We start from the raw sequence: 27,850 nt of genomic DNA on the forward strand, positions 1-27,850 counted from the left end.
GCGGACTGGTAAATGTAGCAGGGCCCCTCGTCAAAGGTTGGTTGGCGGTGGCTTTAACGATTCGCGCTTTAATTTTTGTGTTTTTTTAAATCTTAAAAAGTATTAAGTTTCAAACGTACGATTAGTTAACGTGCCAGTGTAAAGATGGTAATTCCAAGTATTTGATTAATACGTGTGTGTGCGTTGTTTTAAATTGTGGGTTGTGTACAGTGGTTCGCGCGGTACATTGCATTGTGGTCAAAGTTGTTTGTAAATAATTTTGTTTAAATTATTTGTTGATATTTTTTAAAACTCTTGTTTGAGAATTGTTACTGGGTGGGATAAGAGCTACACTTCGTGGTGGTCGTGATGCTGTGTTGGATTATAAAGAACTTTAAATGTGTTATAACGTCTTACAGTCGTAAACAATTAATTACAATGCAGTTTAATTAAGTAGCGAATCGCTACTTCGTACATTACATAATGTTGCATATTCCTGGTATATGTTGCTTCAGGAGTAGAAGTTCATTCTTGTGACCTGGGTCACTCGCAAATGAGGACTCATCTTGGTCTCTCTGAGTTCTAATCTGGTTAAAATACTCCTAAAATAACAGAACTGCATACTATGTATACAGTGTAATTTAGAGTAATGCAGTCATTGGAAGTACTACTCATTTTATAATCTATACAAAATACCCGTATGGTTTGGCCATGGACATAATATAAGTTATAATTCGTCTAAAGGTGTGGTGTCGTGGACTACTGTGTACAGTACACTGCTGCAAGTATTCATACAATTCACACATTAAAGGTATATTATAATATATGCTGGATATTTATGCACCTTTTAATTTATAAGCAGCCTCAAACTTGCAGGTCAGTCAAGTATGAATTGTGCACTTCAAAGGTGTCGTGTTGAAGTAATCATAAATTCATATAGTTAATTTGCATGTTTGTTTTAAAGCTTCGCAAATGAATAATGCAATGTTTAATTTCCTTACACTTCATTTCTTTCCAACACGCAGTGTTTAAGTGCAGTTGCTGCATTGTGGAGTGAACTGGACAAGCGGCGTTGACTGCCATAAACATGGAAGGTATGTTTAATTCCTATGTAGTTCTCTCGTATTATAATTGTTTTTTTTTACCCTTCTATCTGGCAACAAAACTGACACCTTTTTTACAAGGAGTCATGTTTACATAGACCACAATACCTGCAGTCATAATGCAAACAAAAAACATAACTCTAATAATGTGCACTGTCCTTGAAGTTGATTGGTCTACACCCGAGACAGCTTTCCTTAGAGCCTAGTCTCACATGGGTTGGACCAGATGACGCCAAAAGGCGCACATCTCAAAGACAATGCACCATCAGAGTATGAGAGCTCGGGGTAAGCATTTTACACCATTGGAACTCTATTAAAATGTCCCATCTTTCTCAGGGCCACACTGTAAAGTGTGACCACCAACTAAAATCTATTTACTTTGCCTCTTTTCTGAAGAAGGGCCATTGCACAAAATGTCAGCCCTCTATATTTGATGTTGAAATTCAGTAATAACGATAAATGTGATATATTTGTTTACGTCTTGCTCTTAAATGCAGAAGGTTTCTTGTATACCATGCACTGCACAGACGTTTAGCATGAGGACTGTATTCTTTCAGGTACAAGTTAATACATCATTTTCTACTTGGTAATCAAAGTCCAGATGGTCAGAAGGTTAAGGGAAATGCAGCAGTGTATAGCCAAAGACCAGATTTAATTAAATACCCCTCTCAATAAAGTAATTTCTTTATAAATAAGGTGCATGCATGTCAATCATTTCACCAATGTAACCTTAAAACATATACATAAGAGCAAAGCTGCTATCGTGTAACAATGGGCAGGTGTCTTAAATCACTTCACCTCTGTCCACCCGTAGAAGTAGACCATATACTTTCTAGAGGGACTCTAATGGAAACCCTTTTGCTAGGAGTGCCGTAAGCAAGCAATTGCAGAGCTGCACCTTCACCATTTACCGTTCTGTATACATAAGCACAATATTTAAACGTCATGTGAATCCACGGCCAAGCCACCTCTGACAGCGGGTGTCCTCGCAGACAACGAAGGGGATCTGGATGTCCTGACTTCGCTGCTGGAAGAGGGGTCTCCGCTTTCCAATGACGTGGACGGAGGTGACACCCGGGTCAACGGAGACGATCTCCACGATGATGGAGATGACGCTCAGCACAGCGGAGGGCCCCATCCACCATGCAGTGACAACAATGGCACTGAGGCTGAACTGAGCGCCCTGTTTGATGCCGAAGACAATGATGCGGAGGACAGCGATGCTTTGGTCATTGACATTGGTGAACCCGAGGAGTGTGGAGATGACATCCGTAAAGCTGATGGTGATGTTCCTGCTCCATGCCGGTCTGCGGTTTCAACTCCGCGCTGTGATGACGGCAAAGAGAACGTGCGGCTAGAGGAGAAGAGCAAGGAAGAGTTGGCTGGTACGTGCATTGTTCTAATTATCATTATTAACATCAAAATAATCTACAGCAGTCACGAACTACAAAATGTGAGCATATTAAATATTTTCCAAGAAATGTTGGGAGAAATTCTTTGCTATTTTTTTTATTGATGTGTGTGAGTGCAGATTTTTACACGAAGGAGCGATGATGCTGTGTCAACTGCACCTTTATTCCCATGTGTTTGTTTCGGTAGAGGAGCTGCGTGTGATGCAGGAGAAAGTGCTGAGACTTCAGCAGCAACTGCAGGAGACATCCCCACCAGGTGCTTCCAAACGGCTCTTATTTATGACCAATGCACATTCATGTAAAAATTAATCTTGGTTTTTTAAACATGTTTGCATTCATATCTGTAATCCAGTTGTGGTATTTAAGGTTAAGCAAAGATATGTGGCAGCAATTATGGAAACTTTACAAACATAAGCCATTATTAATTTTGGACCTGTAATTTAGTTATAAGTAACTTTGTGTTATTTAACACATGCAACATTGCCTACTATAGCCAATAATTTCAGTCTTTAACATCCATGTTAACATTAGATGGTGCACTTTGGCAATTCTGTGGCTAGCGGAATATAATCGGCTCATCATTGTGAACGAGTTAAATTGCTGATGTTGCCTACTACATGTTTTTTTGTGATGAAATATACTCGTCTTTTTATCGTAGCGGCATCAAGTGGAGTTTCATCCCAGCGGAAAGTCGGTGTCAAAAAAACAGAAGCTGCCAAGACTGCGCATGTCAAAACTAAGTCCCGGCTCGCACATCAGCCTAAGAGCGGAGGTCAGCATGGGATATGGCACTGGTCACTCACAAGAGACAGGTCAACCTGACCACACCAGTATTAAAAGTTAAATACTATCATCATAATTGTAATGTTGGTCACCTGTTGCAAAGCTTTTTCTTTCGCAAGGAAGACCTTGTTAAAAAAAATTCAATAAGAGCAGGTTTCATTTCTTGAAAATATAGTTGTGAGAACTTTGCAATGTTGTTAATTGTGCTGTGACACCAGCATAAAAAGTCTATTCGCAAGTGTTTGCATGGTATGGCGATACTACGAGCTGTTGTACAATATAAGGTTCACGATAATATGATTGTCCGATATTGCAAAGTATTATATTGTAATTATGCTTAGTCGTTTGTTTTGGAAATATATCCTGACAAAATAGTAATTAAATAAATGAATAATTTGCACTTAATAAGCACCTTTCATTTTTTTCCAAGGTGCCAATTATACTTCTCAATGCATAGAAATTACCTGTTCAAAATTATTGCTTTTTAAAAGAAAAATTCTACCTGACATTCATGGCAAGTGTTATTCAGACAGGTTTTGGCCCTTCCAACTTCAGCATAATGAAATAGTGAAACAACCCCCATGACCAACACAGCCTTCACTTAGCAGTCGATTGGTAAAGGGCTGTATATGTTTTTGTTATAAATAAGCAGTGTGGGCAGTCATAGTGTACCATCATGCCGTATTTATTCTGACATGATGGATTTAACGCGGGGTTCTGCATTCAAACGAGGTCGCTGTTGCCTAATACCTACGATGTGATGGCCAGGGAGCTCTACTGCCTCCAAGGACCATACAAAGACACCAACTGCAAGTCAAGCAGGCACTTGTCCGCAGAGCCCGATGTCAGTGACCGCCAGCACCAGCGCTGCAGGTGGTGCGACTGCAGGGAAACGGAAGGCCCCGACCACCCTGAGTCCACCTACCACTGCCAGCAGCAGCAGCAGCAGCGGGATGCAGGAAAACACGGAGGTGGAGAAATACTCCGGGTACCGGATTAGGTGAGTGTTCACTGTGGATGCCAACGCTGGGTAACAAACGTATAGATTTCTGTCAGACATTTGACAATAACCAGGTGCTGCTGAGAGAATGCTGATATGACGCTTTCTGGCTACCAAGTTTTGAGATTTAGCGGAAGAATCTTGAGTGCTGGTACAGTGGCCAGAAAGTCAAATGGTAGCACGGTGTGAGCAGGATCTGTTGGTCGATTGACTGATTCATACAGCTCTCAATTCAGTTCCAGTGGTTTACTCATCTACTTTCCCTCTATTTTACTCAGAAGAGACACAATATGAAGTCATATTTTGTAATACGTGGTGGCAGAGGCATAATGATTCTCCACCCTCCCATTTTAGTTGTGATTCAATTCTAAAAGTGTTTTTTTTTACACATTGCTGCACCATAAGCCTCTCGTGGCTTTAGAGGTCGTGTCAACCATTACATATAATATTTAAGAATATATCGTTTATTGTGTGATTTGATGCACGTCTTGTGAACTTTCTGCCCTTGTAGTTTGGAGCTCCCTTACCCTGGCCATTCTTTTTTAACAACCCTAGTTTGGCATGGCACAGTGTACCAACCGTAATACTGAAACTTAATGATGCAACATACTTATCACATTACCTTACAATTCACATCTCAGTATTTGAGAACCTCGTTTCATATCTCCAGGCCGGCTCGATTCATTTCCTGAAACTTTGTGGTGCCATTGCTGTGATGATTATTATGATGATTTGAAAGTTAAAGTAGTTTCACTGTTGTTTTTTTTAGGAGGCCTCTTATCTCGTCTGTGGACATGGATAGGAGGATGGCCGGCCGGCGTATGATTCGCCTCTCTCAGCTGCCAGACAAAATCACACGCGATAGCTTGGATAACATTGACTGGGTGACCATCGGCGTGATCGTACACAAGCACACTCCGCAGAGCGTGAGCAGCGTGAGTCCACGCCACCACATGCACCGCTTGAGAGAACATACGAATGGGGTGGCTTCCGTGGGGCTAATGCTGATGCCCATGTCAGAGCACTGATGATGCATTTACATGAACACTGCAAACTGGGCTCTGTCAGCCCAGAAGTAGCCTCCATGCTCTGATCCACAAGGCTCCCTAAGCTTGGCCCCGACACTAACAAGGCGGAAGAATTTAAACACATTTTCCTATTGTTTCCTCTTGCCAGGAGATCAAATCGAACCAGCAATTGCTGTATTGCAAGTCATTTGTGCTAACCACATCGCACCACAGCAGCAGTCTTACTTGTAAAAAACATGCCATATGTTGTTGCACCCAGTTTACAGATGAAAAGGGCTACCTGCATTTCAGCCTACACACACGTTAATGGCTATATAGCACTTGGTGAACTCTAACTTGGTTTAAAATAACACACTCGAGCTGTTTTTTGCCTGGCCTTGAAGGGAGTGAACTTGACTCCTCGTTGATGATGCGCAGGGCAAGACATTCAGCGTGTGGCGTCTGATGGACCTGAAGAACATGGAGGTGTCTGTGTCACTGCTGCTTTTTGGAGAAGTCCACAAGCAGCACTGGAAGACGGACCAGGGTTCTGTTGTGGGCCTCCTGAACCCCACCCTCATGAAGCCCAAGGAAGGATACAATGAGGTGTGTGGCTAACGCATATTTTATTTTTGTACAATGGAAAGCTAAGATTCACGTGATGTTTATGTGTCTGTTGGCTTCTATTCCTGCAGATGTGATTTTATTGGACGCAGAATGACTTGCATACTTGCCTACATGACTGTTATAACCACACGGGTCATTGAATCAAACTTTTTTTTTACAGGGGAAATCTGGAAGGTTAAAAAACAAATTCTACGAAATTCATGCAGATAAAAAGAACACATTATAGTTAATGTTATTTATTTCAGCAGGTAGGGCCCGATATTCTGTTAGGCTCTATTTCATAGGTGTCATGTGAGGGTATAGATGTTTTACATTACAGTTCTTCGGTACAATCACGGTTACATAGGCCGTGTTATAAACGGCAAGTATCGGTACGTACTTTACATGTTACAGGAAAAGGGAATTGGTGGAAAATGTAAACAAATAATGTTGGAATGGTTTGTAAAAGGTGATGACCAGTCCATGGATGTTACTGGACCCACCACACCGAGACCTTAATTTATGCTCCTGTTAATGGAGCTTATGCCAACATTTAATCTAGACTCAGAGCATTTTTAGCATTACATACATGCAGTAGGGAGGAGTGATGTAGGAATGCACTGATATGATCTTAGTGACCGATAAAAATGTCAAACTTTTAAGCAATATAACGATCTCATTTGTGGTATTTTGATAGTTTACTTAATAAGTATTGGTTATAAATAACTCTCCTTTTGTTTATGGGAGTGTAGATGGTCATGTAAGCATGTTACCAACCCAACATATAGATGAATTGTCACAGTTTTATTGAATAATTGATTCTCTTCACCATTTTTGTGAATGTATTACCTCTAGTTGGCTCTCGGTCACAAAAAACAGTTACTTTCAACATACAGTATATGAATCTAAAATAATGATACAATACAAATGATTGGATGAATGTATCATGAGCATAACAATTGATTTTACTCGGCAAATCAATGCATCACTACGCGCCTAGTTCCAATGTTGTGTTTATGCTGGCAACATTTAGTTTGGGTTTTTCCTGTCACTGCTACAAGCATATTCTGCCGTTTTGAGTTCTGAATATTCTGCTGGAGCTTTCTTTCCTTCTTGTGCTAATGTTGTCAATTTTCCCTTTGCAAATTAATGTTTGAAATGAGCATGTCTTGTGTGTGTGTGTAGCTGTCCATCTCTGTGGACCATCCCCAGAAGGTGATGCTAATGGGGGAGGCGAAGGACTTGGGCACATGTCGCGCAGCCAAACGCAACGGGGACCCCTGCACTCAGCTCATTAACCTGGTGCGGACCCTCGCACTCGTCACCTTCCATTAAATTAACATTGGGACTTTGAGCCGCATTGATTTGCAGGTTAACCATTTGAAATCTTAAAAAAATGTAAATCTTACCTTAATTTGTCATCGTTTACTATTTATACTGTTACCCCTACCCCTGCAGTACATCTTGATTTCTGGATGTGCATCACAAGCAGAAATCGAACTTGGGTCACTACATTTTAGAGCGGCTCGCTATAACAAAGTGCTGTTAACCTCCACTGCCTATTCATACGCAACTTCACATGTCTGCGCGTGCTTGTACGGGCATTAACCGCCGTATCCCCTGCCTGCAGATGGAGGGCGAGTTCTGCCAGTTCCACGTGCAGTCGCAGTACCGCAAAATGAGCTCGCGTCGCTCCGAGCTGCAGGCAGGCTTCACGGGCCGGGAGCCTACGATGCTGCGGGGCCGAGGGCGCGGGGCCCTGGGGCTCAAGGAGAGGATCTGCCAGCAGGGGTTCCACTACGGGGGAGTCTCGTCCCCCGCTTACGCGGCCAGCGTGTGAGTAACAGCGTGCGGGGACACGTCTCGTCCCACCCTACCCTCAGTATGTCCACACGTGCGCACAAAACGTGTACCTGTACAGCCGTTTTGTCACTCCACTTACGGAATGAGGGAGTTCCCAGCATGCTTTGTGAGTCGTGGAGATTATTTGACAATACTTTTCCACCCTGGTCATTGCGAGTTGGTGAAGGTCGGATGTCTACAATGCCAGCAATATTTTTTTCTGAACCGCCCTCGGACAACGTTGCCCCGCAGCAGCCTTTGACCCCTGCTTTGTGCATTGGTGGCCAACGATTCAAGCAATATCCAGGCTCGGTTCTGCTTAGCTGCTGAGTCATAATGAAATTGGGTACTTGGCAGGTGAATTGGTCAAAGGCAATCTGTATATACACAGACACGAATCAGTATCCTTTCTTTATTATTATAGGATGTTATTAAACATCTATAATGGAAACTAGGAGATGGTATGGCCAGCACCAGAGGTGGGACAAAGTCATTGTTATGCAAGTCCAAGTCGAGTCGCAAGTCATCAAATTCATGACTCGAGTCTGACTCGAGTCCAAGTCACATGACTCGAGTCCACATCTCATAGGTGGGACAAAGTCATTGTTATGCAAGTCCAAGTCGAGTCGCAAGTCATCAAATTCATGACTCGAGTCTGACTCGAGTCCAAGTCACATGACTCGAGTCCACACCTCTGGCCAGCACCACACGATACCTCCTGTGTCTCCCCAGTGCTGATGTTTGCACATGGCAATAGATACTCATCTGAGGTTGCTTAAATCTGGGTGAGTTTCAGAATAGGATCTTATCCATTGATGGGGATTGAACCCAGGTTCTTGAGATCCACAGTACAATGCTCGGACTATAACACTCATAAGAACGGAACACGTAGGGTGTTGCTTATCTGTGTTGGTCGCCCGATGTCTGTGGTACGCATTCTACATTCCCATGATTAGAGCATTTTTGCGAATGAATGACCAATTTCATTTTCACAGTCATTTATTTTATCGAGCATAGATGGTTGATCTGTTGAATTGTCCCTTGAAGAGGACTTGAACTTGAATCCTTCAGATTGTGAGTTGCACTCTAACCATAGTGCGGAATTCAAAGTGATTTCCTGAACAAATAAGTATTGAAGCAGCGCTCATTTTGTTTACATTGGCTTACATATCTATTGTGGGGCAGTTTTCTCCATTGGACAACCAATACTGAATCTTGACTTAAAGCTTTCGTGACTGCAGGAATTCATATTCTTTGGGTCTTTCGGTAAAGTCACGTAGATAGGTTGAACGTTCAACCTATCTAGGTATTTAGGAAAACCAATACTGACTTTCCCACAATTGGTACTCATGATATCAACTCCAGAGATATTATGGCCTAAATCGCCCCTCAGCCATATGAGCGTGCAAGCTTCCGATTACCACTGAGCTACCAGGCCAGTTTCACGTAAAACCAAATAAAAACTGTTTCTGTACTCAATTTGACAAGGCATGTGGGTGTTTTCTAAAAATCATTCTGGCGCAAAGATAGATTTGAAGGTGTAAGGACACACACTTTTGTTAATTAAATTAAAATCTTCCCTAAAATCTAATACTCACTAAATAGTCGTGAAAGTTTAGGTTAAGTAAAGTTTTAATTTTAGAACTTTCGTGACTGCAGGAATTATTATTTGTTTCTTTCGGTTAAGTCACGTCTAAAGATAAAACAATAAATTAAATTAAATAATAGAATACGACGTTTCGATTGCAACACAAGCAATCATCATCAGGTATAATGAAATAGCGACATAAAATCTAACCAGAAAACTATAGACAGACATATTAGCAGACAGATATCACCAAGATACATATGTGTTGCTCTCGCTATGTATCTTGGTGATATCTGTCTGCTAATGTCTGTCTATAGTTTTCTGGTTAGATTTTATGTCGCTATTTCATTATACCTGATGATGATTGCTTGTGTTGCAATCGAAACGTCGTATTCTATTATTTAATTTAATTTATTGTTTTATCTTTAGACGTGACTTAACCGAAAGAAACAAATAATAAGTAAAGTTTATCAATTTTAAGTCGCCCTTGTAAACGCTACATTAATGTAATTACCTTCCGGTGTGATGTTGTCTTCCTCGTCTGGTATGCAGGAGGTCGGGGGTTCGATCCCGACCTTGCACATTGAGAAACATGCGTTTAGAAGACTTGGCTGCTATATATTTCCATGTGATAGTCACTTCGTTGAGCTTTCATTTGTGGCTGGGTCACTTCTGAAAAGAAGCTAATAGCTCAATGGGCTTTCCCTGGTAACATAAAAATATTTTAGTTTGTTTATTTTTTAGCGATTTGTATGTATTTATGTTGAACTTTCGTACTGTATGGAGCCAACTGCACGCTGCCTTTACTTTCCTATATGTTGTACTCCTATATTCTTTTTGTATTATTTGTTTTTGTAATGTTCTGACCCACGCCGAGTGGACATCTTTGAAGAAGAAGAGCTTTATAGCTCATCGGTTTTCTCCAGTATAAATAAATATTATGATTCTGTATTTACCTTCTGCAGTGCATCTTCCACACCTTCCAAAGGCAGCAAAAGCACACAGATGTCACTGTCTGGGTTCGTGGTGCGAGGCGCAGATGCTGTGCTGCTGCAGGCAAAGCAGAACTTGGGTTAGTATCTGTCACGCATGGATAATAACTGCTCGCTCTGTAGGTTATTTAACTTCCATAACGCATACTAAAACAGACACTTCTCAGTGCTATTCATGGATTGTGCTGCAATTGGGGGAAAAACTCAGTTGAAAAAATACATTTGGGCACTTGAAAGTTTTAAATAGTGAATGGCAAAGCTTTTTTACTTTTTATTCTGTGTGGTTAGAAATGCTGATGTTGTAGACATACAGCTAATTTAGCAGTTTCCTTTCTGCTTACATATTAAAAAACTATCCTAGCAATATTTTCTGTTCTACACCATTCTATTAATTATGAACATATATCTAACACCTCCTTAAATTTAACGAGGCTTGTGTTCATGCTTCCAGACCATTTATTGTCCTTATTTGTATTACTGTAAATTGTTTCCTAAGTATTAATCTAATTACACTTCATTATCTTAGTTTAAACAAGTGAGACACCATTGCTATTCATGACCTGTTACAATAAAGAACTTGGAAAATGTATTTACATAGAACAAGATGGTAAGTTATTGAAATGTATTTGCTGACATTTCAAATATAGTTTTTTTTATATGGCAGTGGTTTTGTTTTGCAGATCATATCACATCATTTTAATGTCCACTTTAAAAGACAAACTTTAGGAAAAAATATCAATTGACAGGTTAAAGAGAAGCCATTTGCTTCAAATAACATTGTTCATTACTTAGCTACTCAGCTGCCTGTAATATAATTGAGAGTCGTATGACTATTTACTTTGTGTCTCACTTGAGTGATTTTATGATATGTGATTGTATGTATGTATCTTAAACTTCTTTCAAACTGTACGTAGGCAACCGTGTTAGTTGGAGGTGCGGGGGAAGGACAACAAACTAAACGCAAAAAGCAATTCTAAGGAAATTAGTTTTCAATTTAGATTTACAAGTTGCATAGCTGCAGTGGCTTCCTAATATCAGAAGGAAGCTTGTTCCAGATGGTCGCAGAAGCGGATCTAAAAGCATGCGATGCAGTGATGGTCTTTGGTCGATGGTTAGCAGAAATCCGCTGCGATGATGACCGGGGTTCGCGTGATGGTTTATGCTCTTTGACGAGATGAGCGAGGTATTGTGGCTCATTTGTGGCACGCATTGCGTGTGTTTTTGACTGGGCATCTAGGTATGGTTCCTTCCAGTGGCAGCGTGACTGGTTGTTCAGAAGATTTTCAGGGCCTATTAAAGGCTCCCACACCTGGGGCACTCAATCTGAAGAAGCATCTGGTACAGACCTCCACCACAGGTGAATAAAACACAGCCCATACTGTAATATTTAAACAAACAAAGAAACACACACGTCTCACAGTACTTGCCCTCTAAATTTAACGATGCTTGCTTGCTTACAAAGGTCTCTGCAGGCATATATTTGTATTAAAATGTATATTGCATACACACTGAAACACAAAGGATGATGAAAACAATGTTGATAGTGAGATGCAGGAAAGTGTACTACCAACCTAAGATTGTGCTAATGTTGGAACCGCAACCTTAGTGGGTTAGAGGTCAGACAGCTGAGCTGGCACTGCTGAGTTCCTGGGTGTGAATCCAGACAGCTGCCTGCTATTAATCTGGGTTCTCGAAATGTTGTGAGTTGATGGTCTCCGCCCAGTCATCAGTGACTGCACAAACAAATTATCACATTACATTTGAGTGTACATAATTTGACTAAATGTCAACTATGAGATTTAAACGAATCAGTTTAACTGTCACGCATCAAACATTACTGTCGGTGGCAGGACAAGTGGGAAAATGCTGCCCCCTATTGGTGGAACCAAAGGCTGCCTGAAAATATCTCAGCTCTGATATTTACTTTAGTGGGCAATTCTCTCACAAAGGTTTGCTCTGCTCAAGATGTCGGAATTGATACTGCGACACATAACATGAAGCCAATCACACAATCGGGATACATTTCGGGAAAAAGACAAATATTAGAATTCAGTCGCTAGCAAGGGTTACTAGAAACATAAAATACAGTGTATGAGCTATTTTTTATATTATATTCTTGTTATATCTGTACATTTTCTCTTGCATAATACATGCACATTTTATACACACGTGCCATACAGTATCATTTTACGCACACACACAACACGGCAGTTGTATATTTTGAGTGCGTAATGTTCGGCCGTTTGCAGCTGTGGCGACGTGCGTTCACACACGTGTGCTGTTCGTATGTGCGGAGCAAGGTGCTGACGGGAAGCCGAGAGCCAACGTGCAGTCAATATCTGCAGCCGAGCTGATTAGGCAGCAGAAGAGGGGACTGCAGGATGCCCGTCGCAAGCGCAGCGAGGACCGAGAAGCCAAGTGCGTCCAAAGCCACACAGCCATGTCTTCTCTTCCTAACAATGCATTAATTCCTCGTGCTTAGTCAGCGTATGACCTCTTGCGACAGAAATCGCATGAACTGCTCTTGCTGCCATACTATGTGGTTTTGAGTGATTTGTTTGATCCACGTATCACCTGGGGCGACCACAGGAACGGTGCCATTCCTTTGAGGGTCACAGTACACTTCGAACATGAACCACCAAACCGAAGTGCGCAATTATTTTAAATAAAATGGCTTTTTTAAAAAGTAATTGGTTTAAAACTAACAGAACCCTGCGGGGTGGGCTGGTAGGAATAATACTAATACCGGTACAGGGATATCGACCGCACACACACGCGCACACACACACGCACATACACGCACACACGCACATACACGTACACACGCACGCACACACACACACACACGTACACACACATGCACGCACGCACACGCACACGTAATGAAGTTGTGTTGCTACGCTTCCAGTTCGCCGTGAATAACGATCCGAAGCCCAATAGCGCCCATTCATCACGCCGCTCGAGTGGGCCGGACACGCACACACGCACACACGCACGCACACACACGCACACAGTCACACATATACACACACACACGCACACACAGACACGCATACACACGCACACACGCACGCACGCAAACACACACACACACGTGCATACACACGCACACACACACGCACACACACGCACGCGCACACACGCGCACACACACACACGCACCTCTCACCTGCAAGGCAGCGGTCGCCGCTTCTCCTCCCACATCTCTCGTCGCGGCAGCTGTAACGATGGTGCAAGTTTGTTTTTATCATCAATTCCTCCTCCACCCCTCCCCGCCACTGTTCACCCACCAGAATAAATGAGTTCGCCCATAGTCAGTCGATCAAAAAGTTTCGCCGTGAGGCGCCGGAAGCGACGGCCATCTTGTTTAATTCACAGATCGCAGGGGGAGCGGGCGGCCATCTTGTCGGACAGGGTCATGCCAAGTGTTTGCAGTAGGGGGCGATGTTGATACACGGACAGACGGACGGACGGACGGACGATATAATCTATTGGTGGTCTGGTCCACTTCGTTCCTACCAGTAAAATTTTCCTTGAGGTTAACCACACATTTATCAATGGGATTTAGCTAGGCAGCAGAGACATAAGCTTTTTTATTTGTCCAGGAAAGCCTCAGTGAGCATCAAGACTTAAAAAGGAGGATGCTGTATTAGGATGTTGGGCCTTTTCCCTTTATTCATGTTTTTGGATAAAATATCAGTATAGGTTTGCAAAAAAACCCGACAGCTATAGAAAAGTTTATTCTTTTATTATTATTTAAGCCTACCTATATAGACTATTTTAAGTAGACATTTATGAAATAGATTTTTAAATATGTGTAGTGGTGATACGCGCTGGGTGTATATGTCGTGTGCCAGCGCGTATGTACGGATGTGTGTGTGGTGACGCGCGCTGACGGGGAGGAGCAGGCGTCAGTGCGCGGGTGGGGGTAGTGCTGCTGATTGGCTGTGTGCCGGTGACGCGCCCAGAGGGAGTGATCGGGTAGCAGCGCGGTGTGATTGGTCGGGGAGTGGAAACACGCGCTGAGCGGAACCGGATCGTAGGGATAGCGCGTGGGGATTGGGTAACTGAGGAGCGGTGCCGACGTTGAGGTCCGCATCCGCTCCGTCTCCCGGGAAGAAGGGGTATATAAGGTGATGCACAGAGGAGCAGGGGCAGAAGTGGAACCATCTAAGAATGAAGACGAAGGTGCAGAGATAGAGCCCGGAGAGGAGAGTAATGGAGAGTAGAGGAGAGTAAGGTATAAGTGTGTAGCCAGCGAGAGAGAACGGTCTACACGAGCTGAGTAATGTATAGTGTGTAGCCAGCGAGAGAGAACGGTCTACACGAGCTGAGTAATGTATAGTGTGTAGCCAGCGAGAGAGAACGGTCTACACGAGCTGAGTAATGTATAGTGTGTAGCCAGCGAGAGAGAACGGTCTACACGAGCCGAGTATGCATACGGTGTAGCCAGCGAGAGAGGAAGGTCTACACGAGCCGAGTATGCATACGGTGTAGCCAGAGAGAGAGATGCAAAGTCTACACGAGGCGAGTGGAGAGTGTAGCAGAGGCGCAGAGTCTACACGAGGCGAGAGAGGAGTGTAGCCGAGGCGCGGAGTCTACACGAGGCACAGAGAGCCGGCAGCACAGAATCCAGAGTCAAGAGAAGCGCATTGTGAAGAAGAGAGGCCACGCGTTGTATTGTTACAAGTCAAGATTTAATAAAAGAAGTGTGTTCCCGTCAAGGAGTTTCCTGCCGTCATTTTCCAATACTTCATCTGGCGTCAGAAGTGAAACGGGCTTCCAAGTATGGAGACGAGGAAGACCCGTAGGACCCACGGGATTGACCGCGAGGAAGACCTGGACGACTCGGGGCCGCTGGTGGCGGGGGGTGAGGAAGAGGACTTGCCCACGCTGCAGGGTCCGTCGACGGCGCCGGCCGAGCGACCGGGGACAGACGCCGGGCTTCGTGAGGCGCACTCCCGACTGGCGGAGCTGCTGCTCGCCGCCGCGTCCATCTTGGCGGAGATCAGCTCGTCGGGAGGAGCGGGGACGGTGGGGGACATTTTACAAGGTCGCCCCGCAGATTCCCGCCAAAACGAATGGGGGATTCCCGCCATTGCGCCTGGGCCTACTTTTGGCGGGAACGGCGAGCGCCACGTGGTGGTGGGTTCCCAAGCGCGCGCATCGACGTCATCAGCGCGCGAGGGGGTCCGCCATCTTACGTCTGCTGCTGGAGCCGCCATCTTAGACACCGACGGACAGGCGGAGAGGAACCACGAGGCGGATGACTTCATTTTTCAGCAGCGCCTGCCCACGTTGTCAGCCTTCAAGGCGGAAGGCGGAGACTGGGGCCAATTTCAGCGAAGGTTTTTGGCGCATCAAGAGATGTCAGCGTGGTCCGATGCTACGGCGCTGCGGGCATTGCCCGCCATGCTGGACGTCGATGCGCTCGCGGCCTTCAGGGCTGCACGGAAGTCGGACCGCTCCACGCTGAAGGATGCGCTGGGTTTGTTGGCCAGGGTCTACGGGCCTCCCTCTACGTGCCGCCATCAGTTCTACGCAAGACGGAAAGCGGCCACGGAGACCACGCTGGCCTATCGCACGGCGTTGCTGGCTCTTGCTGATGCGGCGTTCCCTCGGATGGACGAGGAGGGCCAAGACGCGATGGTTTTGGAGCAGCTGCTCAAGTTGGCGCAGGACCTGGGGGTCCCTATCAACACAGCTGACGAGATTGATATTTCTTCTTTGAGAGTCGCCACGAGTATTCAAGCGCACGAGGCCCTACAACGGAAGCAAGGCGTTGGTTGCAACGCTGCTGTCGTCGCAGCCCCGGGTTTGGTGGTCGCCGAACCCCAAGTCGTCAGCCCACGAGAGGAGGCGTTCGCCACGGGACGACCAGGGGACTGGAGGCCGGGGGCCCGGTCGCCTCTGCGATCGGGCCGAAAGTCGGAGCAACCAAGATCTACTCCGACCCTCGTCACGTGCTATAACTGCGGCCTCCGGGGCCACGTGGCGTCCGGGTGCCGCGCTCCGCGGCAGCGCGCCATGGGAGCTCGGCTGGACGACGACCGAGAGCCCAAGTCATCTCTACAATCCCCGGCAAGTCGCGGCACCTCACACGCTCGGCCTGTTTATTCGGCACACATGGGACGCCGCGTTGCGGCGGAGGAGGGCCGGTTAAGGTTCGGGGATTCGGTTCGGCGAGGGGGGTTCGGCCGGGACCAGGGAGACATTGAATGGGCGGAATTGGGGCATAGAATTGTGGCTGCTTCGGCGGGTTCGTCCGTTGTTACGGGATCTATTGATGGGGTTGAGATTAGGGTGTTAGTGGACACGGGGGCATCGGCAACTATTATATCGGACCTCATTTATAATATTCTTCCGGTCCAATGTCGTCCGCTGCTTCCAGTGGATGTGCCATTTTACGCCGCTAATGGGGGATCGTTGGGCATTATCGGTCAGGTTAGGGCGTCCATTTGCATTGGAGATATCAAATTGTCGGGACCCGTTTTCGTTTCGTCTTCTTTGGCAGTTCCGTGTCTTTTGGGCACTGACTTTTTGGCTAAAATGCCCATTAAAATTCTTATCGATCAACGATGCATTGAACTGCCATCGGGTCGCCGGATTTCATTTTTGACGGGCCCTACTGACATTCGGACGGCGTGCGCTACGATACAAGCGGTGGCGACGCAGACAGTGCAAGTGCCCCCGGGTTCACAGATGTTGATTCCCCTCCGGTTGCGGAAACCATGGGTGAGGGAGGCTTCGGGACAGAGTATGCTTTTGGGTCCTTCTAACAAGGCTGTCGGGGGTCTTGATTTATCGGTGGCTCACACTTTGGTGCGGGCTGACAGGGATCCGTTTGTGATGGTTTTGAACGCGGGGTCGCGACCAGCTGTCATTCCGCAGGGCACCGTGCTGGCTCACGCGGCGCAGGTCCCTGGGGATGATGGGTTGGTTGCGCAGGTGGGCTCGAGCCCCGCGCGGAACGTTGAGCCAAGGGAAGACCTTGAGTGGGTCCATTCGTTATGTGCCGCCTCGGACGATTTGTCGGCGGCGCAGTTGGGTGCGCTGCGCGAGTTGCTCATTGAATTCTCTGATGTATTCAGTAAACATAAGTATGACATTGGGTGCACGGATTTGTTGCACCATCACATTGAAACGGGCGATGCGGCGCCGGTCAGGCTAAATCCCTTCCGACTGAGTCCCGTGGAGAAGGAACATGTTCAGTCGGCTGTTAACGATATGCTAGAAGCCGATATTATTTCGCCCTCCTCTAGCCCGTGGGGAGCGCCTATTGTGCTGGTTAAGAAGCAGGACGGGTCCCTGCGATTCTGCGTTGATTTCCGTCGCCTGAATAAGATCTCTGTGGCTGACGCGTATCCGCTCCCCAGGATGGATGAGTCCCTCGATGCATTGTCTGGTGCGCGATATTTTTCGACTCTTGATTTGTTATCGGCGTTTTGGCAGTTGCCGCTCGACGAAGAGTCGAAACCTAAGACAGCATTTCGGACTCCAGGGGGGCTGTTCCAGTTTAACCGGTTACCCATGGGACTTCACTCCTCTCCAGCGACGTTTCAGCGACTTATGGAGCTGGTTTTGTCGGGCTTGCAGTGGGATACATGCTTGATTTATATGGACGATGTCATTGTTTTCAGTAAAACGTTTGAGGAACACCTCCGGCGATTGAGAGGGGTGTTCTTGCGAATGCGATCGGCTAAGTTGAAATTTAAACCGGCCAAATGTCACCTCCTTCGTGGGTCCGTTAGATACTTGGGTCACATTGTCGATTCTTCGGGGATCTCCACCGATCCCGCGAAGACGGATTGTGTCGGTTCGTGGCCGACACCTACGTCCGTTTCCGACGTGCGTAGTTTCATCGGGTTTGCTTCTTATTATCGGCGGTTCGTTGAGCACTTCGCCACTATTGCAAAACCCTTGCACGCTCTAACGGCGAAGGGAGTGAAGTTCAAATGGGGACCGGAGGAGGAGGCCGCGTTTCGCTCCCTCCGGGACGCCTTGGTGGGTGCCCCACCCTTGTGTTATCCCGATTTTGCCAGTCCCTTTTTGCTGGACACGGATGCTAGCAACACGGGCATTGGGGGGGTGCTATCCCAAGTCGTTGGGGGTGTCGAAAGAGTTGTCGCCTACGGTAGTAGGGTGTTGTCTCCGGCGGAGCAGCGCTACTGTGTCACCCGTCGCGAGCTGCTTGCCATTGTTTTTTTTGTGCAGCAGTTTAGGCCATATCTTTATGGTCGTCACTTTACAGTCCGAACGGACCACGCGGCGCTACAGTATTCATTGAGGGTCGCCCAGCCCTCGGGCCAGTTGTCGCGTTGGTTGGAAGTCCTCCAGGACTATCAGTTTACGACTACGTACCGTAAGGGGTTGCGACACACGAATGCCGATTGCTTGTCGCGGTTGTTGCCTTGTGATGAATGCGCGTGTTTGTCGGGATCGGCGCGCTGTAAACCGACGCTTGCGGGGGAGATGGGGGCACTGGCTGCGACAGCGGGCGCACCGATCGGGGATGATTCCACTGCCTCTCAGGGTCGGGACTCGCTGCTCTCGCTGTCGCTCAGCGAATGGGGCCGCCTCCAGATGGCGGACAGCTCGCTGCTAGCATTGCGCCGCAAGGTTGGGGGTCCCGAGGGGGACCAGGAGCGTACCGGCTCCTATGTACTTGAGCGGGGCGTGTTATTGAAATGGGACAGTTTGTCCCGGCGGAACGCACTCGTGGTGCCTTCCGCTGTGAGGGGGAGGGTTGTCTTGGCGGCACACGAACGCCTCTTGCACTTGGGAGTTAACAAGACGCTTGCCCTGCTTCAGCGTGACTATTACTGGCCGGGAATGGGAAGTGATGTGGTGCATATTCTGAAGGGGTGCGTTGAGTGCGCCAGGCGTAAACCACCGGCCGTGGCAGCTAATCCACCGCTGCAATCTATTCAGGTCTCGCGTACCAACGAGCTCGTTGCACTCGATATTTTGGGGCCCTTCCCAGTCACGCCGAGAGGGAATAAATATTTGTTAGTGGGGGTCGAATACTTTACCCGATGGCCTATGGCGTGGCCTCTCGCTAACCAGTCGGCAGCGGCTGTGACGGATGCCTTCGTCCAGGGCTATGTCCTGGACAAGGGGGCTCCCGAACGCCTGCTGACCGACCAAGGTAAAAATTTTTCGAGTAAATTGTTGCAAGAGGTGTGCGATCTGTTGGGTACCAAGAAGGTGCGTACCTCCCCGTACCACCCGCAGACTGACGGGATGGTGGAGAGACTCCACAAAACCTTGACTTCCATGCTGTGCCAGCAGGTGTGCGAGGCACATGTAGATTGGGACCTGCAGGTCCCGGGAGTCCTTGCCGCGTATAGAATGGCCCCCCATGCAGCTACGGGGTTTTCCCCATTCTATTTGATGTACGGTCGGGAAGCTGACCCGCCAATAGAAACGCAACTTGGCCTGTCCGCTCCACGAACTAATTCTAATTTGGCAGAACATATTAAGTTTAATATTCACAAGCTGACAGAGGCGAGGGAGGCCGCGCGGCTTAATTCGCGGGCTCGCCAAATTGCTAATGAACGGTTGCGGGCACGGAAGGTGTCCATGCACGAATGGAAACCAGGTGACAGGGCCTGGCTGCATTGCCCTCAGGCACCCTTGGCTACGTCGCCTAAATTGTTGAGACCGTGGAGGGGACCCGTGGAGGTCGTGCGCGTTGCACGGCCCCAGTGCGTTCAGATAAAGTGGGGAAAGCGCCGGTGGTACGTTCACCCCTCCCGACTGAAACCGTTCTCGCCTCCATATGGCCTCCCCTTGTGTCGTGATGGCCGGGCGTGTGACGTGACCGGCGACCCAGAGGGGGAAATGTCTCTGCCTGATCCACACGTATTTTCGCCTGATCTGCTCCCAGGTGTCTCGGAACTGACAGCTGCCGATCACCGGCGGCCGGATCTCCGCGGCGGGGCCGGCCCTTTCAGGCCCGTTCCGCGCCGTCTGGAGCAGCCGGAACCGCCGGACGGTCGTCAGTGTCCCGCCCCATACGATGGACCAGCCAGACGGACTCGCGCCAGGTCGTGCTACTTTGCATGACCTGCCTCGTGAGGAGTCGGGGCAGTTGGAGCGCCTCGTCACTGCGTGTAGTCGCAGGGACGTGGGGCGCGTTCGTTTCGAATTATCGTGTTATTGTTGACTTTTCGGGTTCATTGTCAATCTGTACATAGTTATTCTTGTTGTTATTGTGTTATGTTACGGGGCACACTCGGGGGGCTACGGGGTTTTTTTTTGTTGGTTGTCGTTTTATCGTCGCGGTTGGTTGTTGTTAGCAGCCGGGCCGGCTGCGAGCTATGTGGGAGGGGGTGATGTAGTGGTGATACGCGCTGGGTGTATATGTCGTGTGCCAGCGCGTATGTACGGATGTGTGTGTGGTGACGCGCGCTGACGGGGAGGAGCAGGCGTCAGTGCGCGGGTGGGGGTAGTGCTGCTGATTGGCTGTGTGCCGGTGACGCGCCCAGAGGGAGTGATCGGGTAGCAGCGCGGTGTGATTGGTCGGGGAGTGGAAACACGCGCTGAGCGGAACCGGATCGTAGGGATAGCGCGTGGGGATTGGGTAACTGAGGAGCGGTGCCGACGTTGAGGTCCGCATCCGCTCCGTCTCCCGGGAAGAAGGGGTATATAAGGTGATGCACAGAGGAGCAGGGGCAGAAGTGGAACCATCTAAGAATGAAGACGAAGGTGCAGAGATAGAGCCCGGAGAGGAGAGTAATGGAGAGTAGAGGAGAGTAAGGTATAAGTGTGTAGCCAGCGAGAGAGAACGGTCTACACGAGCTGAGTAATGTATAGTGTGTAGCCAGCGAGAGAGAACGGTCTACACGAGCTGAGTAATGTATAGTGTGTAGCCAGCGAGAGAGAACGGTCTACACGAGCTGAGTAATGTATAGTGTGTAGCCAGCGAGAGAGAACGGTCTACACGAGCCGAGTATGCATACGGTGTAGCCAGCGAGAGAGGAAGGTCTACACGAGCCGAGTATGCATACGGTGTAGCCAGAGAGAGAGATGCAAAGTCTACACGAGGCGAGTGGAGAGTGTAGCAGAGGCGCAGAGTCTACACGAGGCGAGAGAGGAGTGTAGCCGAGGCGCGGAGTCTACACGAGGCACAGAGAGCCGGCAGCACAGAATCCAGAGTCAAGAGAAGCGCATTGTGAAGAAGAGAGGCCACGCGTTGTATTGTTACAAGTCAAGATTTAATAAAAGAAGTGTGTTCCCGTCAAGGAGTTTCCTGCCGTCATTTTCCAATACTTCATATGTATAAGGAATTGTATGGTAAAGACCTATCCAGAACTCTCACATAAAGCAGATTATTGCTGCATGAACATTGAGCCCAGTGAAAATGACGGAGACACATACCCAGCATCGGGGCTTCAACCTCCAATGTCTCTGTAGCTGACATGAGTATTATGAGTCCCTTGAGAGAGAGAGAGACTCGAGGTTTGAATGCAGGATCGCAATGGTACCAGTTTGGCACTTTGGCACGGTCATTATAAAGCTTATTAAACTGGCTAACAATCACTATATTTATTAATTATTCACAAAATATATATTTTTTTCTTACGTGTACAGGCTTCTTCAGATCGCAGATGCCCCTTCTGCTTCGCGCCCCGAAGCAAACCCAGCGACTCCGACGGGCACGACGGAGAGGCCAGTCAGACCCGAGCCAGGTGGCAGCATATCCTCTTCACCGATCCCCTCGCCATCCACCTCGGTCAGGACTCCGCGCATCGGCAGCGGACTCCGAGATGGGGACGAGGTTTTCTTGTTTGACTCGCCTCCACAACCGAACAAGCGAGCGTCAAACGCCGATAGGAAAAAGGTGAGGACCCCCCCCCCCCCCGCCAAACTCTTGACGGCACTGGTCATGCATTTAAAAAAAAACGTACTCGCCGTCAGTTCCAGTGGAAAACGCCGGGTGGTGACACACACCAGTATTGCGGCGCATTGCGGGCGTGGTTTGTGCATCGGGGAATGTCATTTTTGGCTGTGATATTTCCAACTTGCAAGGCTATGGGGTGGTCAGTAGATAACATATCTCCCTGGACATTTGGGTGTTGGTCGACTTTATTACAACATTACAACAATGTTTAGTTCTCTACTTCAGGCAAACACTGTTTTTGAAGGAATTTGCCAAATGTCCTCATGCAAAACCTTTTTAAAAACAGTGTCCTGAGATTATTTGAGGCTTTGCTGAATATATAAAGGGAATTCAATTGGCAAGTAAGTGGTGATTTTTCTTACCAATAAATGGGAGAAACTACACAATTCTTCCAACAATTGCATCGGGTATCAGTTCAACCTCAAATGGCCCAAATCTCTTATTAGAAATGGTGGAGATGTGGTCTTATGTTCACAGCTGCTGCTGGATTGTTTTTATCAGTTAAGATGAATAATGAGCACACGTGCTGGTCGCAGCTGGCTGCTGTGCATAAGCTGCGGGCCAATGGCAAGCAACTGGAAAAGCAGAACCCCAACGCTGTGAAGCGGAAGGTGGCCGGGGAGACTGTGCGAGCCGTCCTGCAGCGCACGGAGGAGGACACCGCCTCCTCCCCAGGTACTGAAGAGTAACCGTGCGAAAGATTCTCCAAATAATAATAATATGCATTTTCCCCCCCTATATGTTAAGGCTAAAGTTGGGGCAGGTTGGGGAGTGGAATATGTTGCCTTCCGGAAGAAGGGTTTTAATCTAGTTATCCAGCATAATTTTCCAGAAGACGTGTTTCTCCCCATTTTAAAGCCGTGCATGCGTAATCTTCCAGGCATCAGCTCTCCCATAGCACCCATAATCTCTCGATTAATACAATTTTCCTTTTTTAAAAAAAATGTCCCGAAAGTTTTAGGCGCGACTTACTTTCCAGAACTTGCTTATAATCTGAAGCATATATGGTATAACCCCACCTGGACTTTGAGACCCACATGAATGGGGTGTTTTGGTCAGCTGATGGAAAATTAACTCGTTGCGCACGTCAAATCCACTTAGCTTCAACCATTTGTGGCACCGCTTGGCTCAACTCAAGTCTCTCTTTTCCCCCCGTGGCTGTTGTTTCTCAGAAGAGCAAAGCGGTCAGGAACCGGCTTCCAAGCGAGCACGGCGGAACTCGGAGCTCTTTAACTCACCCGAGTTCCAGCAGTTGCTGGCGGCGCGGTCCAAGCACTCGGATAAAGTGCGGCAGGTGCGTGGGTGGCTGCGACGCCGTCGCTGCGTGATCGGTGTGCACGCGGTGCCGCTACGGACCCAGTTGTCTTTTGAGTTTTTCATGATGACCCCATGGGTGTGTGGGCGGCTGTTGGTGTCTCATTTGTTGTGGTCGCCTTAAATAGGATGCTATAAAAAGTTAATATGTATGTATGTCAAACTTCTTTCGCACCGTACATAGCCAACCGTGCTAATTGGAGGTGCATCTTAATTAGTAGTAATTAAGTTATTTAACAAGGCGGCAGCCTGCCAGTTCATGGCACAGGCCACCATATTGCTGTAAACGTTATTGCAAATTAATAGAGAATATAATTTGTTTATCCCGTAGATCATCTGTGTAGTCACTTGCCAATGATATCCAAGCAAAATAAATTCACGTGCCCTTTTGCCTCAATATCACTCCTGTACTTGTGTACGTGTCTATATGCCTGTTAATTAGTATAGCCGTGTAGTTTTGTGGAAGTCCCTTGATACCTTTTCACCTGAATATAAGTCCAGGGTGCTTCAAAAAAATTGTTAACACTTATATAGGACTATCGTTTTTAATGGAAAAAGAACGGATAATACACTGTAACATGTTAACAAATGTATATTAATCGCTTCAAAAAGTCAAAAGAGTCGCCACTTGTTCACCATCATTGTCGACACATGCCTGGAATCTTCTTCAGGTGGCCTCCAGAGCCCGGAGGCACATTTCTTGTTGTTACAAATTCTCAGAAGTGTTAACATTTTTTTTGAAGCACCCTTGCATCTCCTTTCCCTGTATTGCTGTAGCCCCATTTGTCATTGTCACCGTATCTGCTTGCCTGTCATAATAATTGCCATCGTCCTCGTTTGAATAAGCGTCTTCCACGGTGTTTTGCCTATTTGGCGGTATGTTTATCCACACCCATAGGCAGAGGATGACCTACAAGAGCAGTACTTCAACGTTCGGGAGAAGAAGGAGCAGATGGAAGAGAAGATGAAGAACTTGAAGGAACAAAAGTGCCGTGTTGTGAGCTGCAAGCAGGTGTAGAATCATCAAAATTTTTTTTTACAAAAGTTTTTTAATTACAATTGTATTTCTATTCTTAGGTTTTTTCGGTAAAGTCACGTAGGTACGTGACTTTACCGAAAAAACCTAAGAATATGAATCCTTGCAGTCACGAAAGCTTCAAATCTAGAATACAATTGCATTTTAATTGAGCATTGTGTTACAGCTTAGGCCACCAACTCACTACACTTGAAAATGTATATTAATTACTGGCAACTGTATTTGAACCCAGGATCTCCTTGCTGCCAACTCAGTTATTTGCTACTGTGTTAGCCACTTCATTGAATGACATATTTACGAGCTCCGCAAACTGTATTTAAACCTAATCTTCCTTGTGTCCCCTGTCGTCCCTGTCCCCTCTCGCCACAGTGCAAGTACACGCACTACAAGGCGCTGGAGACGTGCGTGCAGCAGATGCACACGCTGTCATGGCACGACGGCGTCAAGCGATTCTTCCGCTGTGGCCAGTGCAGCCACCGCACCGTGTCGCTCGACAGGCTGCCCCAGAAACACTGCAAGTACGTGCCTGGTGGCCCGTGTGCTGGCTGTGACTTCCCCCAGTGCTCTGTGAACACTATGCCACTGCTGGTGTGTGTGTGTGTGCTCACCCTTCCAGGGCTGTGTGTGTGCACTTTACTGTTCCAGTGCTGTTTGTTTGCTTGAGCTGTTTTTCCTGGTGCTGTGTGTACTATGGCTTGTCCCAGTTCTGCATATGCTGTAACTTGATATAGTATGTGGTTGTGTCGATTGTGGTTTATTCCAGTGTTCCGTGTGCACTTCAGTGTGTTCCATTCCCTGTGTGTTTATGTACCATGTGTGCTGCACTCTCTGCAGTGTTTGTGCTGTGGTTTTTTTCCAGTGCTACGAGTGTTTAATGTGGGTACTTTAATCACTGTGTATGCTGTGGCTTTTATGCCAGATTTATTGTTTCATTTTGTACTTGTACGAACATTTTAATTCAAATATTAATCAAGTGAAAATGTGCTGTCATCTTGCAGAAACTGTGGGCAGTTCAAATGGGAAAGGGACTCAATGTTGAAGGTTTGTGAATGAGAATGCATGAGACACCCACACAATTAAGACTTCTCTTTGATTTGACAGGTTGATTGCCCTACTTTATATAAAAAAATAAACAACTCGTTTTTAGTGTTTCGATAGTATTGCTGTCTTGATGGTTTATTAAGTAAACTCTTACCTCCATTTGATAAAAATCGTAGGTGAGTGAACATTTTCAGATTATCATTAATTTTGTTGATATAGCCTCCCAGTAATTTTTGAACCTCAAGTGTCTACTGTTTTTTCTCAACTGCCAATTTGCGGTAATAGGATTTCGAACGAAAGGTTAGCAACAACATTTGGAGGATTGACAACAGTTGTTGCATTACTAGTTTGAGATGTTTTCCTTCAAACACATTTGAAACGTTCTTGGTGGCTGAATACCTGCCGCAAATCAGTACTTTGATGGTGGTGGTTCATCCTACTTGAATGTTTGTTTCTCATGTAATCCATCAATTAGAATTATTCTCCCCCGGCACTTCTTGCTTGCTATATTGGTCTCCGTGGGCATGTACCAGACAGTGACTGTGATTTCGTGTGTCTGCCGCACAGGAGAGGAAGGGGCCGAAGATCGGAGCCGAGACCTTGTTGCCACGTGGCGAAGAGCAGGCAAAGTTTCTCAACAGCTTGGCCTGAGTGTTTGCAGGGATAATTTCCAAGATGGGATGATACACTTTGACATCAATGATGTTCTCCCGGCAAGTGTTCAATACCGTTGAACTTTTAGTTCGGTGTGTGGCTATCGAGTGTGGAGACAGTGCTTCTGTACTGAGCCTCAAGGGTTGGAGGGGGCTCAAGTGCTGGGCTACAAAGATGGTAACGATTGAACAGGGGCGGCCCCCATTTCATTCCTTTTATCAGGGCCACTGTCAACCACTGGTGGTTGCATGCATTTCCACACTGCACTGTATTGACATCAGCCATCGGGAGTGAAAAGCAGCTGAGTGTGCGGGTGCTGGTCCCACCGTCCCATCTGGTGTGTTGTGCCTGCCCAAATAGGTGCACAATCATGATGCTTGTCATAGGAATTCCACCGTGCTATGAAGCTAACAATGTGTATCTGTTACTCTTTTTTATGATGTAAGCCATCATTTTACCAAAAGTGTAGCGTGTGAAGCTTCCGCTGTATGAAAGGCCCGGTAAAAAACTTATAAATACTTGGCGGGAGCATTGTAATTGTAAATAATAGCTTTACTATCCTTGGAAGTAACATGTTTGTGTTTATGTAGTGTCTTAAGTACTGTAATTTTAAAACAATTAGGATTTTTTATGTGGGAAAACCCATAACATTTATTTGGATTTGAAAATGTGAAAAATTATCAAACTCCCCAAATAATTTTCCCATTGACTTTTATATTAGTATTTTGTATGTATACATTCTAAAAATGTTTGCATGGCTACCGATTAATTAAATCATTGCTCTCTTAAAACCATGTATTGGTCACCATCTTATTATACATCATGCTGGTTGTACCTCTATTTGATTAATAATTGCAATGTGTTTTATTGGTACATTCCAGTGTGTGCTGTAATGCAATTTCTGTGGATAAAGCCGCTTGATATTTTGGTTGGAACGTAGCAAATATTGGAGCTTGGTTTTTTATCGTTGAAGTAAGCATTTAATTGCCAATGCATTGAAAGTTACTTTTAAGATGTCTTTGACCCTGATTTCCAGATTTTAGGCATGCGGTGTAAGTCAACATTTTTATTGGGTGCAGGTCACTGGTGGTGTTTGTACTTTAATGAATAAATGTTCTAAAGTTAACCAATACGTATTTCATAGGTTTTGTTTTATCATACTTTAGCTGTTAAATGCAGGTGTTTCTTTCAGGGCTAACATTTCCAGAAATTAATTTTGGTAAGTTAACGTAATTATATTGTCTGTTATCTAACTACAGACCATTGGCTATATGAACTAGTTTAGGTTTAAAATTTACTCAGCCTTAAGTGACCTTGCGCAGTGAGATACACACATCCAGACAGTAGCAGCACCACTGCCTCAACTGGCTGTGCCAGTTGTAATAGCTGCTCGCCACTAGCATTGCCCCATCAGTTTAAGCAGCCTTGACAAGGGGCTCTTTATCACCTTCACATGTTGAGCACACGGTGTTTCGTGTGCCACTGTGGTGTAGAATTTGCCAATGTAGTGTGGAATTTTAAGGATCAAATTTGCTAAACTCGCATGTGTATGGGCACAGTAAAAACTGGTGAAATGTTAAAAAAATGC

General features: G+C 46.5%; 1 protein-coding gene across 2 annotated transcripts; it reads left to right on the top strand.

Annotated features, from left to right (window-relative positions):
* On the top strand, positions 1-27,430 carry MCM10 (minichromosome maintenance 10 replication initiation factor). Of its 2 annotated transcripts, none has more exons than XM_078860877.1 (20): positions 1-36; positions 1,005-1,073; positions 2,075-2,467; positions 2,682-2,750; positions 3,153-3,266; positions 4,046-4,277; positions 5,047-5,212; positions 5,723-5,890; positions 7,076-7,192; positions 7,521-7,726; positions 10,286-10,392; positions 11,550-11,669; positions 12,613-12,730; positions 21,908-22,157; positions 22,754-22,892; positions 23,390-23,511; positions 24,430-24,543; positions 24,937-25,085; positions 25,566-25,608; positions 26,176-27,430. In XM_078860877.1, the coding sequence occupies exons 2-20, from the start codon at positions 1,067-1,069 to the stop codon at positions 26,257-26,259; spliced, it is 2,718 nt and encodes a 905-aa protein (XP_078717003.1). In that variant the 5' UTR covers positions 1-36; positions 1,005-1,066; the 3' UTR covers positions 26,260-27,430. The 2 variants fall into 2 exon arrangements, with proteins under 2 accessions (XP_078717003.1, XP_078717004.1); XM_078860878.1 differs by lacking the exon at positions 1-36 and adding an exon at positions 54-147.
* Positions 27,431-27,850: the final 420 nt, after the last annotated feature.

Source organism: Lampetra fluviatilis, chromosome 11 (genome assembly GCF_964198595.1).
Source record: "Lampetra fluviatilis chromosome 11, kcLamFluv1.1, whole genome shotgun sequence".
Taxonomy (NCBI): domain Eukaryota; kingdom Metazoa; phylum Chordata; class Hyperoartia; order Petromyzontiformes; family Petromyzontidae; genus Lampetra; species Lampetra fluviatilis.

Excerpts from the sequence above, each read along its gene's own strand:
- MCM10 (XM_078860877.1), top strand. Across the intron at positions 4,278-5,046 it reads TACTCCGGGTACCGGATTAG|GAGGCCTCTTATCTCGTCTG; the intron begins GTGAGTGTTCAC and ends TGTTTTTTTTAG. Across the intron at positions 5,891-7,075 it reads CCAAGGAAGGATACAATGAG|CTGTCCATCTCTGTGGACCA; the intron begins GTGTGTGGCTAA and ends GTGTGTGTGTAG.